General features: G+C 39.7%; 1 protein-coding gene across 1 annotated transcript in view; it reads right to left on the bottom strand.

Annotated features, from left to right (window-relative positions):
• The window catches only part of drosha (drosha ribonuclease III), a 196,410-nt gene that overhangs the window by 15,404 nt on the left and 165,760 nt on the right, over window positions 1-15,246 (bottom strand). The window contains exons 27-30 of the mRNA XM_033985642.2: window positions 11,243-11,384; window positions 8,200-8,282; window positions 5,288-5,391; window positions 763-855 (exon numbers count right to left, since the gene is read on the bottom strand). Of these exons, the coding sequence (XP_033841533.1) occupies window positions 763-855; window positions 5,288-5,391; window positions 8,200-8,282; window positions 11,243-11,384 (422 nt within the window). The remainder of the gene's footprint in view (window positions 1-762; window positions 856-5,287; window positions 5,392-8,199; window positions 8,283-11,242; window positions 11,385-15,246) is intronic.

Here is a 15,246-nt window from a genome sequence, read left to right as displayed (position 1 = left end):
AAAAGAGCAAGAGAGAAGAGAGGGAGAAGTGAGAGAGAGGAGAGGCAGAAGAGAAGGAGAAGATAGGGAGAAGAGAGAGGAGAGAGAAGAGAAAGAGAGGAGAGAGAGAAGAGAGAGTGATACGGAGGGAAAGGGAACAGAGGAGAGAGAGAAGAGAGGGAGAGGAGAGAGAGAAGAGAGAGAGGGATCGCCCACTGAAAGTGATACGGAGGGACAGAGGAGAGAGAGAAAGGCGGGGGGGGGAGGGTAAGCTTAAACTCACACAGTTTGCTCTGAAGCGGAGGAGAAAGGAGGAATTTCAGGGAAAGGGGATGAGAGAGAGAAAATGAGGAGAAAAATATAGAGGAAGGAAAGGGGATGAGAGAGAAAGAAATAGAAGAGAGAGATGGGTGGTGGAGAGGGAAGGGGCAGAGGAAGTGAGGGAAGAATGGTCAAAAAGAGGGGGAAGGAGATAGAATGGACAAGACAGAGAAGAGGAGGAGGAGAGAGAGGGAGAGAGAGCAACACAGAGAATAACAGGGAGAGAGAGAGAAAGAGACAGACCCGTTTGTCTCTATGGAAATGTTACTGCTTTGCCTGAAATGGTCCACAATATGGCATTGCACTTATCTAACTTACATTTCATAAATTCTATGTGTTTGTATTACTAAAATGTTCCATCTGGCCTCTCGCCTCTCTAAAGATAATTTTTTTTATTTCCATGTCTTCATTTTATATAATTGTATAAAACATTTAGTAGATTTTTGCTGCTGTGAGACTGACCTTGGTCCTTTTCCACAGCCGATCCTCTCTCCTTTAAAATACACGGCCACAGTGTAGGTCCGAGCATGAGATGGACCCACCGTCTGCAGAGTCCTGAAAAACACAAACATATAATAAAGCACAACAATAAAAACAGCACAAATAAAAAAAACAAACAAACAAAAAAAAACAGAACAGAACCAAAACACGCGCCCAGGGCTAAACCTGCTCATTTTGTTGTAAAAATAATTTATGCCTGAAGTGTATTCAATTATTTTGCCTTTTATGGCGATAGACTACGGGCTCCCTTTTATCTCCTGACAGTATTTTCAGTGCAAAATAGAATCAAAATAGATTAGATCAGACCCCCTGAAGGGAAAACTTTTGCCCACGGGCCCCACTTTGGGCATCCCTGATTTAGACAAAAGAATGTGATTTTTCACATTAAATGTTGGTACTTTGTTTTCTATTCTCATGTGTGTTATATGTGTGTAATCCCTCAGGGTGCAGTAGGTTCATAGTGGTCCATGTGTGTGTACTATTCTATGTGTCTTAAACTTGTGAAACATACAGAGAGACATCATTATAAACATATTCAGGAAAGGTTCATTTCTGTCCTGTGAATGGGACTATTTTAGTATCAACACCGGCGAAAAATGAGTATCTAGTTTTAGAAATAAATATAAATAGTGAGTGGACTCAGTCAGCCCATAGTAGTTTTTATTTAACATATTAGTTTTATTCTATTTTATTTCTGTTTTAGTCTATTCTAAATCTTTGATCTTAGTGAACAGAGTCTGATACATATTCACGTCAGTTCTAATGTCCATTTGTTTCTTGTCTTGTTTTGCAGCTGACAGTTACACAGTGAGGTCAGGCCATGTTCATAAATATATAAATAATAATATAAGGTCTAAAGACACAAAACAGTGACAAGGCCTTAATCAAATTCAAACACGTCCTTTCTAAACCCCTCTCTAAACTGCACATGACCTTCTCTGTTTTGTTGCTCCGTTTTAGCCACGACCTTGAATTTTCTTGTATTATTTATTAATGTTTTCCCTTCGATTGTCAGTTTCCATGGCAACGCACACGCCGTTTTATGGCAGGCCTCAAGGTGTTTAATCGGAGCACACTAGACCTTTGACCTGTCTTCACAAGTGGGGTGGCAATGTGCAAGTTTATTTATCAAAACATGAACGTTACAAAATGTTTGGAGGGGTGCAAAAGGGACAAGATGCAAAAATACATACTGTGTTTTCCGGAGTATAAGTTGCACCGGAGTATAAGTCACACCCCAGCCAAACAATGGAAAAAAGTGCAGTTTATAGACCGGAAAATATGCTAGATTATAATTACATTTTCAAAGTGATTGTGAAGTATTTGTTCAGAAAGCTTCAGAAAGTGGTGCCAATATTCAACCCTTAAGTCAATAAAAATCCTTGTAGCTGATGTTTCCCCATGTTTGAGCACAATGTGTAATTCCCCAGTACAGATATTTTATATAAGCAGCTCTTGTCAAAATGAGTCTACTGTGTACTGTCTACATCTAAATATACAACGTTTAATTGTAATTGAAGAGGATCATGAAGTGTACTGTTAGCTTTACCTCCATGCCAAATCTCCGGTCTATTTTCTGAAAGTTGTGAAAGGCACTTATAAACTCATCATGGTGAATAATTAGGATGAATGCATAAGGTAAGTGAGGAATAACTTTGGACCACTGCAAACTGTTTAAAATTAACTAGTTCAGTTTCTCATGTTTTAAAAAGCACTTTCAGTGAGTTTGTGGAGCTGATACCAAACACATGATTATCAGGTTCAACATTTGTGGATCAGATGTTTGGAGATTTCTTTCAAAAACAATTATAAACATTTTGAATGACTTACTTTTGGATGTAAAAACTTCCACAAAACATATAAAAGAAATAATAAATAAATAAATATCCTTGGTTGTATAAATGCTGTAAAATGCCTCTCAAATGCATAATTCATACTGTTCACTTTAATATTTGATGGGGCGTTGACATTCGTCTGTAGACAGCTTTGGGGTCACTGAGGACAGAGTTCAGGCTCACTGACACAACCGTGGAGTTTTCACGTACAACATTTATTAAGGAGCTTTCTGTGACTAACTGCAAAACATTTGATTGATCGCAAACCTGGAATAACAGCCTGATAAGTCCCTGTGCTATGTTTCGTGCTGAGAGCTGACTAGCTGTGATGGTGGCCCAATCTGGAAAAGCTGTGCACGTTTCTGAAAACTCATGCATGTGAATACTTAGAGATGTACCAAAGGGTTTGTGAGAGATAGGAAAACGTTAGAGAGATTTAAATAGCACTTTCACGCCGTAAAAGAACAGGTACCTCGGCTGTACGTCGCTGTATCTGGTATTATTGTGATGATTACCACCTAAAGATATAACATATATAACGTAAAGGCAGATGCATTTTAGAACTGAGGGTTTTGCTGTGAAATCATTAGAGTTCCTTATTTTAATGTTAAAGGTTCTATATTAACCAAAATTAACTCTTGTGAGCTTTAATACTGTTACCTCCTCAAAATCAGACCTGGAGTTGTGTTTTGCTTCATTCACACATCTTTGAGTAACACTTTATTATTACTCTGTCTACATCTCCAAAGCTTAAAATGTTCTGTTCCACCTTGTGATGTCATGAAGTGGTAGCTTTCAAGTTAACAGCTACTTTTACCTTTAGTTCAGTAGAGATTGGCAATTCCATGGCTGAAATTATCCAAATTCTAGTAGTGTATGGAGTTTAAAAACACAGTGGAGCACTTCCTGTTTTACCACATGACATCACAAGGTCTGTTTGTGATGAGGAACAACATTAGAACATAAATCAGAAAATAGTGTGATACAGGCCCTTTAACCCTTAGATCAGTGGTTCTCAACCTTATTCTGTTGCAACCCCATAATAACAATCATTGGCACGTGACATGTTTTCAACAAAATAAAGATGTTTGTATATGTTTATTTGTTAAAGAATCATTTCTGTGTAAATTTGAGGAATTTTGGCCCACTACATGGTTGCTAGGTAACAGTTACGGACTTCCCTCGGGTAATGTACTGTTTTCCAACCAGGGAATTAAATTTTAAACCTTAAAAATGGCCAAACTAGGACAAAAAAATGTTACGTTTTTGGTCAAATCTTTATTGTAATGATCTTAACTGTGAGTCAAATGAGTCGTTAACCTGTCATTGGCACTTTAAGCCGTGTTTAAGACTACTGAATACATTCTCAAATTTTCTCCATGAAATCATTTTGTGACCCTCAGGAGATTATATTGAGATCATGAAGTTCATTAGCCATTGTGAATTTTAAACTTCACCATTTTGTTTTTATTTCACTTCCTTGTTTCAAAGAGTTGGTGATTAATCTGCGGACTATACCAACTTCAGTACTTTGATTTTTTATGAAATCTGAGCCATTATGTCACATTAACGGTAAAGGGTCATATTATACAACGCTTTTCCACCTTCAAGTCACTCAAAGCACTCACCCATTCACACACACACTCACACACTGGTGTACACAGACACTGGGGGAGAGGTGGGTTAAGTGTCTTGCCCAAGGACACGACGACAGTATTCATCTGTGGGAGCTTGAATTACATCGCCAACCTGTGGGTCAGTGGATCAGATCGCTCAACTAATGATGTTTATGTCGAGAGTGGGATTCAAACTTCCAAATTTTGGATCAGTGGCCAAATGCCCTACCAACTGAGCCACTGTCACAAAAACCTATAAAATGTACCATCCGTGTCAGTTGACTTTGTATTGCAGTGGTCCCCCGCAATATGGCAGTTCACCTTTTGCGGTCTCGTTGTTTCGCAGATTTTTGTGTGTGCAATTTTACATGCGTTTTACAGTGTATGAACGTGCATTGTGTTCTGCATCCTGATTGGTTAAGGGACTGTAGACCATTGTCAGTCTCCTCCGTGCCATGTCTCCTGTACAGTACAGAATGTGTTCAGCCAAATTCACATAAATGTTGGATTGCAGAGTGACTCTGAAGTGCTGTATGTTTGCAAGTTTTATCCCTGACAAAACCCACAATGTCGATGAAACAAATTTCAGAAACAGTTTGGACTTAAGTGTTTCTCTGCACAGAGGCACCTCTGCAGATACCACTGGAGCGGAGACACGTGAACAACACATTTAAAGTGATCATTGAGGAAGAGGGATATAATATAAGGAGGTTTGAACTTTGAGAGTGTTTAAACAAGAGAGAAATGTGAGAAAATGTTAATGCCTGTGTGAGAAAAGTGTATGAAGTGTGTGGTGAGGGGTTTTACAGCAAAAAACATTTAGAATAATTGTAAAAAAATGAAGCTACTACTACTACTACTACTACTACTACAGATTTCGACTATTGCTGGTTATTTTTACAACGTGACCCCCACAATAAACGAGGGACAAGTGTATAAATGAATCGAAATGACCTAAAATCACTCCTTAAACTCAGACTGATGTGCACCATTCACTCGTACAGGCTGTATGAGACAGAGCGGTGCTGGACTCACTTGTACAGAGGTATATCCGGCTCTTTGCCCTCCGTCCTCAGGGTCAGACAGCACTGCTGCAGCTGAGACTTGGGGTCGTTCCAGTCCTGGTTTAAAATGAACTCCTGCCACAGACACATCAGGAGAAGGCAAGAGTCAGGGAAAAATAACTCAAAATGTACTCACAACTTAACCTCAAGAACTTCTCAGAAATAACACAGTCTCTACAGGACCAGTGTTTCCCAGTACAATTTATGGAGTATAAGTCACTTAACACCATTAAAGCTACAACATGCAACTTTTCTGTTGGAGAATAGAGATGCAATTGGTTTGTCCAGAATGTGAATGTGACAAGAAGATGAAGCTTCCAGGGCAAGTTACAGGTCAGGTCTGTGGAGGAGCGTGCCCACTCTCATGGCACATTTGAGCAATAAGATACGTGTAATTCAATAACAGCAAGATAAATAAGTTTAATGCCACACTGGGGAACATTCCATACAGTATAAAAGCAGCCATTACTGAAAAAGGGACCGTGAATGATGTTGCCTGTACATTTTAAAAGGCATTTTGTCCGGTGAGAATCATAAGGAAACAGCAGGGACTGACAATTTTATACAATCTGAGAGACTTGGATGAGAACCATGAAGAAACAACAGCCTATGATTATGATTAATAGAACAATGCATTTGGATTCAGTAACAAATGCAAATGTTTCCTTCTGCAAATAAAGTTACATTCTGCTGTTAAAAAACAAGCACATGCTAATACGCCCTAAAATGCTAATATTCAGGGTTTGTATGCAGCATTCCTTGATGTTCCACCATTTTACCTCCCAGTGACAGTGAACCTTAAAATTGGCTTTGCTTTTATTTCATTTCTCCTCTAACCCTTTTTCACTTCTCTGTATTCCTCCCATCTTTCCTCCTCTTTTAGTAACAAATCAAGCTGTACTTAAGACAAAACTGGTCGCTGGTTCTAGTCCCCGGTGTAGTCTCCGCACATCTCCCTAACCCAATGGGGACTATAGAAAGCCCTTCCATTAACGGTACAGTGGTAAAAGTGTGTCGGCTCAGATTCATTTCATCAGAGCAGAAGAGTACTTTATGGTCCTGTGGTGGTCCAGGCTTTCTAATATCCATCTGCACCATTCGTTTACAAGTGCGTTTTGCTCTTTTCCACTTTGAAATCTCTGGGGGTCCACTGCTCTTGGTCTGAATGTCTGAAATTTGGGTTGGTTAGAAGGAAGACATGGAGGAGGGGAAGATGCAGAAATATCTAGGTTGAGATTTGGAATTTATATAATTTGAACTAATCAAAAAGATGAACGAGATGGTGCAGTGAATCAAATTTGAATATAGAGATTAGACCTGTCTAATGGCCAGTGATCAGCCTGTGTGTTTTTAAGTCTATACTGTGAATGACATAATATTTAAAGCCATTTAGATGTTTTTTTTTATTTTTTTATGGAGCTCAATCAATTTGAGGGAAAACTGACAGATCTTTTTGTCATATTGGCCAGTCCGATAGTCCACTATCCTACTTTACTTGCGGAGGTCATTTGCTTGTTTCCATGGTTATGTTAATGCTTTGTTTGGAATGTTCCACAGTATGACATTTTTCATTTATTCAATTACAAAATATGAAAAATATACCTTAAAAAACATGCATTCTAACTGTGAGTTGGTGATCAATTTAATGCCATACTGTGGAATATTCCAGATTAGGCACAAACATTTCCATGGAGCCAAGCCGGTAGCAGTCATATAATGCACATTTAATTATGTCTCACATTCAACTATTGTCACACATGTACCGTCTTATTGGTATATATTACTAGTTGGGCCGTTGATATTTTAGTCTTAGAGTCTGCGCCCTGCTTGTGTCGTCTGCCTGCAGTCTTGACCTTTCCGATGGAGCCGATGCCTTTCACAGCGCAGTGACCAGACTAAAGCGTGACGCGTCTAATCGGCCTCAGATTATCCGAAAGTGCTCCTCAAACTCGTATTTACCGTAAAAAAGGAAGCACAAAATGCTCTCAAAACACCACCAACTATCTCCACCAACATCTGGCCAATCGCAGCAGTGGGCTCGATACGTTACCGAGGGGCAGCGACGCTATCATGGCAGAAAATACTTCACGGATCAATGGAAAAAAACACCAAAGCGAGATTAGCTGGCCAATAATGTCGACATGCCTGTGATTCCCATTCACGGTGACTAAAATAGCATCAATTTGGCTAACATTCAGGTTTCTGTCAATGCTAGCACCATTATAGCACGACCATTAGCGACCGCTATCAGGGGAAGCTAGCTGCATTTAGGGGCGATTTTATTGACTGAGAGAAAGAGAGGCAAAGGCTATTGATGAGGGCAAACCTGCACAAGTGGGAAGAGAAACCACTGAATATAAGAAGCACATTAAAATAACAGGAAGAAGTGTTTAATATGTGACATGTACAAGCTCAAAACGTCAAGCGACTGTTGGTGAAGGCCGTGGCCCACTACACTAATTCTTGGTTGACTATAGACATGTCCTACTGATCAACTGGTCGACTAAAAAGGGGAGTGGCAAAAGCTCTCAAAACTATTATGTATCTCTATGTATCTGACCCAACTATTTATACAGAAAAAGTACTACGAAACAATGTATTTATATAAAGACAGATTCAATTTGTGAATCATGAGATTAATCTTTTTGCACATAAATGTAAAAAAACCCAACAAATCTTTAGCTCAGTCACTTTGCAAAGTTAAAACGACTAAACGACTAGAGCCCTAATATGGACTATACTGCTAACGTTTCCTCTATATAAAAACAAGCTTTTTTTAAATTATATTTTACCTTATTTAACCTACCTTATTTAAAATGTTGGCTTAGTTAAACAATAAATTAATATATAAAAAAATGAATAAATAAAATACTTGAGTTTTACCTTGAGTCGTGGGAAGAAGCAGACGTTCATAAAAGTGTGCACAAACTCCAGGTCCTTGTCGATGTACAGAGCCGCGATGAAGGCTGCAGAAAGAACACAAGCACTGGGTTACTCAAAATACAACCTGCACATCTGTCTCTACTCTGTTTACTAAAGGTGTTTGGTTCTTGTTGGGGAGTGCTACTAAACGCAGTGGCAGGGAATGAGGAATGTTGACATTTAAGTGAAGAAATATCACAAATGTATGATTATTCACGACTACTGACGCCACGAACAGCAGTCAGATCTTTCATTCAGATCAGCATTTGTGTGGTATGTGAGCAGCTCTATCAAATGTAACTTTATGCACGAGAAAGTGACAAAAACCCTCACATAAAAACACACTGTACAATTAGGTTGAGATGTGACTGTTTAACATCTTAATAATCAGATAACTCCAGAAATCGGATCATGATAGAATTTCGGTGTGCATGTAAACATAAGCACTGTGTAGAATACTGGTGAGCCCAAGGTCTCTTAGAGGTCACAGTTATGAGGCAAATGCTTTCTGATTGTGTGGGCCTCTTTACAATGAAAACCAATGAAACGTATAAGCTGTCATCTTCATATTGTGTTTCTGACCTGCATTAGCTCCGAGCACAAACAGACACTGGAATAATGGGGTAATATTTCCTCAGATATCGCCGCGGGGCACGGAAAACGTTTATATGGCCTCATTTTGAGAAGTGACCCTGGTATCGTCAACCCTGCACCTGTCTGCTTCTCTGCTCCTCTCTGCTTCTGTCTGCTCCTCTCTGCCCTCTGCTCCTGTTTGCTCCTATCTGCTCCTCTCTGCTCCTGCCTGCTCCTGCCTGCTCCTGCCTGCTCCTGCCTGCTCCTGTCAGCTCCTCTTTGCTCCTCTGTTGCGTTGAATTTAAAAGGCAAATGAGATGAACCCTGTGCTGTGTGTTTGCGAATGTGGCTCATGCATTAGGAATGGACAATTTAATATAAAAACAGGTCAGAATTGGTTTTCTCATTTTCAGGAAATTTGAATCTAAATATTCATCAGTTGCAGCGTGTTTTGGGCATAATTTTCCACTACATTAACAGGGATCAGCATTAGTTTAATATCTGGGTTATTGGACAAAATCTAAGCCATGTGCTGCATATATGAAAATGATAAAAAGGTCCACTCATACGTAGAGTTTTTATATATCACTAACTCAACAAAAATATTTATATATATTGTAAAAAAAAAATCATTACTATTTTAAAATTGAAATCGTATGCTCAAAATAATGCATTCAAGGGTTCCTGTCCATGGCAAGAACGTGACAGTAAATATAGCACAAGCTTGGTAATCTATTAAAGGTGCACTATGTAACATTTCAGGTAGGGGGTCTGCCACCTACTTGTCACCAATTAGTGTTAGTGCTTTGCCTGGAATGTTGCACAATATCTCCATGGAGGCAAGCAGGTGGCAGACCCTCCAAGAAAAAGTTACATGGTACACCTTTAAAAGTTACATTTTTATCATTATGATTTCATACATTAGATTATATTTGAGTAAATAAAGGATGTCATTTTTGTTGTTTTAATAATAATAATAATAATAATAATAATAATAATAAATGTCATTTAAATATATTTTCAATAATATTCAATAATATTAAATAGCTTATATTGAAATTCTGCCCTCTGACACACTTCAGTATCTCTGGGTTAAACCTGCATTTGACCCATCCTTCAGTGTCTCTGGGTTAAACCTGTCAGAAGCAGTGGACCAGATGTGAGCCAGGATCCCGGTCACGAGTACCTAGCTGAAGCATTAAACCATTGTGCATGTTTTAAGTTGGAAATCAGAGTACCTTGATATATACCCACCCAGATACAAGGAAGAACATGCAAACTCCACATATATACCCACCCAGACACAAGGGCAAACTCCACACAGAAACCCCCCACTAATCTACACAGTGTGTTTTAAATGCTGCCTCTAACCATTTATTTGTCATTCTTCAGAGCATACTTTGAGTCAATCGCTGTAATCTCTGTCAGCTCTCATTAAAGTCAGGAGCAGCAGGACAAAGAGGGCTGTTTGTGCAGAGAGCAGAGGATTAAGTGGTGCAGGTTTTGAAAGAAAGATGGACTAAACCATCATAAACACATCTCCAGTGACAGAGACATGAACACAAAGAGCTCAGGATCAATGGGACTCCAGACTGACAGGTTTACATCTGCTTTCTGGAGATCAGCACGGTACACACAGTTAGACACAGTATTAAAGACTAACACACAGTTTTCTAAGGAATCAGAAAAAAAAAATACTTGAAATTTATGCAAAACGAAATGGGAAAATTTGACCTACAATCTCGTTTTTAAGGACACACTATGTAATTTTTCAGGTGGAGGAAAATTGTGTCTCATATATTATCCTTTATCACAGTGCTTCTCAAAGTGGGGTCCTGATGGGGGTGAATTTGGCATGTGTCAGGGGTCCCCAGAAACTGAGATAACTATGCAATATAAAAGAGATGCTAAAAACCCTGCCTGAGACAACATTATGTTTATTCACATCCTCTGCCCCTCTCCTCTGCTCCATCTGACTCTCTCCTCTCCACCCTTTGCTCCATCTAACCCTCCTCTAAATCCTCTGCACCATCTGACCCTCTGCCCTTCCTTCTCTCCTCTGCTACATCAGATCCTCCTCTTCTCCTGATGATGACTTACTATAGTTTCTTATGATATACAATCGCAAACATACTGTTACAAATTACGACTACGACAAATGGATCTTTCGGCCAAATTCGGTTATAAACCTTTGCCATCGCTGCCCCTACCCTATGGAACTCTCCCCTCCACATCAGGGACTCAGACACAATAAACACAGCTCAAAACTATGTTATTACTATTATTATTATTAAACATGATTTGAACCCTTCTTCTGAATTTCATTGTGGTGATATTATGAAGGGGTACTTGGGATATTTTCATACAGATCAGCGGTCCCTGGGCTCAAAATGTCTGAGAGCCCCTGCTTTAACATATATGCTGTACATACACTCGAGCAGATCGGCGAGGGTCTTGGTCCTTAGAGCCACAGGCCGTTTGGTTTTGTCATTGGTGATGGCGAAGTCCTGCATCCCGAGCTCCTCCGCGACTTTGGCCTGAGTGCGATTATTCACCAGCGAACTGCGCAGGAGCTACAAGAAAAGCAAGAAACAAATATGGTCAAGAAAATGTTTAAACCAGCCTTATTGTGCTTGTGTCTCTCTATAGTTATAATCTCTGACACTCGTGAATCATCATGTTATGATTTGCACATTTAAAATCATAATATTCACCTAAAACCATTTAATAAAAGAAAGGAGTCTGCTGACTTCCGTGTTAGAAAATTTTAGTGATGGTGCTGCCGCCGCTGTAAACATCAATAATTCATACATTTATAATCATATTGTATATATTTTAACTATATAAATGCAATAACACCAACAACGCTAAAAAAACAAACAAAAAAAACAATCAAAACTGACCCAAACAGAAAGGGAGAAAGGAAAATAAACCAGGAGAGAGGAGAGAGACAGAAGGGAGGAGGGCAGAAAGGAAGAGAGGACAAGGCTGTGGACAGACAAACAAACAGAGCATGTCACATGTCAGGGTCCAGTGTCCACTGTCAGAAACAACAGGTACAAGTTTACACGGAGACACTGAAGGACAAGAGAGAGAGAAGGAGGGAGGAGAGGGGGAGAGATAGAGAGAGAAAGAGAGTGAGAGAAAGAGAGAGGGGAGAGAAAGAGAGAGCAAGAGAGAGGAGAGGAGAAGGATAGACAGGGGACAGAGAGCGAGAAAGAGAGACACAGGGAGAGAGACAGGAAAGAAGAAAGAGAGGAGAGGACTTTTTTGAACATTACATTTATTATGTTTCACTCAAACATATGCAAAAAACACAGACAGACTGGGAGAGAGAGAGGAGGGAGAAAGACAGATACAAGATGTGGGAAGAGAAAGAAAAGTGGAGAGTGAGGGTAAAAACATGTTGGCTCACAGGGACAGAGGCAGTCTCTGAGGTTATCATCATAATTCTGTTTTATTATTGTATCTGCTGCAGAGTTTAAAAGGCAAAGTTTATACAATATTACAAGAATTTTAATTTGATTAAAATTCTTGTGATATTTAGTTCTTAATTGCACAAAGAAATTTTGATTAAGTCCTTTGAATTATTTATGAAACCTGAAAATGTTGCTGAAGGTCAATAAGAGGTTTTCACCTCTTGCCTATCCCCACCCCCCTGAACTTACTACTTACTATTCAAAACCTGTCAGATTCAAACATGTCCTGACACTTTTCAAGAATCAAAACACACGGTTTAATTAAATACTGTGAATTACAAAACAAAATGTAAAATCATGATCTACATATATTTTTACTGTCTGAAAACATGGAAAACAGAAGTGGTTCATTTCATGTTTGCAATGGTTCAAAGTTATTCCTTATGCATTCTGAGCATCCTAATTATTTACAGCAATGTGTTCATTAGCACTTTTCACAACTTTCAGAGACTACAGTGGACTTCTGCAGCCACACTAATGCTACCAACAACTAGCATGCTAACCACACACTTCCTTATTTTGACCTCAAGAGTTACCTGGTTGCTGGAGGTTGAGTGTGATATACAGCTAAAACAAGATATTTACATACATTATATAAAGACACATACTTTTTTTTCTCACTGTCTGACATGAAATTAGACAAAACTTATTCTGTTTTAGATCAATTACAATTAAATAAATGATTTCTATTTGCTAAATGTCAGAATAATGAGGCAATTTTTCATTACTTTCTTCAAAGTCTGAAGTTTACATACTTTTCATTAGTATTTGGTACCATTGCCTTTAAACTGTGTGACTTGGGCCAGATGTTTTGGATTTTCTTTCTACAAGCTTCTCACAATAGTTGGCAGGAATTTTTGCCCATTACTCCAGACAGAACTGGTGTAACTGAGCCAAGTTTGTAGACTGCCTTGCTCACACAGGCCTTTTCAGGTCTGTTCATCCATTGTGAAAAGGATTGAGCTTCTACCTGCAGAGTGGCCTTTCAGTCCAAGTTGGTACAGTCCTCGTTTCACTGTGGATAATGACACACTCTTACCAGCTTCAGCAACATCTTCACAAGGTCTTTTGCTTTTGTTCTTGGGTTGATATCCACATTTCAGACCAAAGCAGGTTCATCTCTGGGGCGCAGAACCCATCTCCCCATGTGATAGCTGGACATTCCCAGGGTGTTTGTACTTGTGCATAATTGTTTGAACAGATGAATGTAGCAACTTCAGGCATCTGGAAATTGCACCCGAGGATGAATCAGACTTGTGCAAGTCCACAGTTCTCTTTCTGATATCTTGGCTGATTTCTTTTGACTTTCCCATGATATTACACAAAGAAGCAGTGTGTTTCAGGTGTGCTTCAAATACATCCACAGATGTGTCTCTAATTAACTCAAATGTTGTCAATAAACCAATCAGAAGCTTCCAAAGACATGACATCATCTGGATTTTTTCCAAATTGTGTGAAGTCATAGTAATCTAGTAATCTTACTGTATGTAACCTCCTGACTTTGAAGAAAATTGTCTAAAAAAAATCCTCTCTTTACTCTAGCATTTAGCAAATACAAATAATTGTGTTAATCCTAAATGACCTAAAACAAGAAAGGTTTAGTCTGATTTCATGTCAGACAGTGAGAAAAAAAATGTGTTTTTTTTTTTTTTTTTTTTGTCTTTTTATATAGTGTATGTAAACTTCTGGTTTCAAGTGCAGTCGGGCTCATGGACATTTTGGGCTCTGTAATCCTTAAACGAGGTTGGACTCTCAGGCTGAAGGAGGAGTCCTCTGGAGACTTGTTGGCTTGTGGGACTCCTGAGGCTGTTGACAGGTACTGGTGGGTCAATCGTGCTGCAGCTCGAGTGGTTGAAAAGGGAAAAACCCAAGGCTGGGAGGAGTTTGAGGAGGCCTCAAAAGCATTCTGACATATGGTCCGACACCTCAGGAGGAGGAAATGTAAACAGTGTAAACTGTACAATGTGAACTGTATAGTGTAAACTTTACAGAGTTAACTGTACAATCTTAACATTACAGTGTAAACTTTACTGTGTAAACTCTACAATGTTAACTTTACAATGTAAACTGTACAGTGTGAACTTTACAGTGTAAACTTGACATTGTGAACTGCACAGTGTAAACTCTACAGTGCGGGTGGAGAGCCGATGACCTTGACTATGAATGTTGTTGTACGGTGGAAAGAATACTTAGAGGATCTCCTCAATCCAACTGTCACGTCTTCCAAGGAGGAAACCAAGACTGGGGACTCTATGGTTTTATGGACAGAATTTCTAGGCGCTGTTAAAGCTGAAGAGGGTCCAATTTAGGGACCACAGGATCTCATCTCTGCTGTTTGGCTCCATCGAAGCAGAGTGTGAGGTGGCTGGGGTGAAAATCAGCTCCTCCATATCTGAGGCCATGGTTCTCAACGGAAAAAAGGTGGGGCTCTCTAAAGGTGGGTGAAGAGTCCCTGCCTCAAGTGGAGGAGTGAGGGAAGGATGGAGTGTGAGATTGACAGGCAGGCTGGTGATGGTGCAGTGTCTACAGTGATACGGTCACTGTATCGAACTGCTGTGAAGGAGAAGGGCCTTAGCTGAAAGGCAAAGCTCTTGATTTACCAGTCAATCTACATTCCTACCCTCACCTATGGTTATGAGCTTTGGGTAATGACTGAAAGAACGAGATTGTGGAAAGACGTAGTGACTACGTGGATAAAGCCCATTCGACTATGTCATAGTCGAATGGGCTTTATCCATAGGGTGGCGGAGCGCTCGCTTAGAGATAGGGTGAGGAGCTTGGTCACACAGAAGGAGCTCAGAGTAGAGATGCTGCTCCTCCACATTGAGAGGAGCAGATGAGGTGGCTCGGACATCTGTTAAAGATGCCTCCAGGACGCCTCCCTGGAGAAGTGCTCTTGTCGCACTGGGAGGGGGCCATGGGAAAGACACATCGTCTCTCTGGAGGAGCTGGAGGA

The sequence above is a fragment of the Periophthalmus magnuspinnatus genome, chromosome 20, assembly GCF_009829125.3.
Source record: "Periophthalmus magnuspinnatus isolate fPerMag1 chromosome 20, fPerMag1.2.pri, whole genome shotgun sequence".
In the NCBI taxonomy this organism is placed as follows: domain Eukaryota; kingdom Metazoa; phylum Chordata; class Actinopteri; order Gobiiformes; family Gobiidae; genus Periophthalmus; species Periophthalmus magnuspinnatus.
The sequence above is the reverse complement of the archived record's forward strand: the minus strand, read 5'-3'. Positions and strand labels throughout refer to the sequence as shown.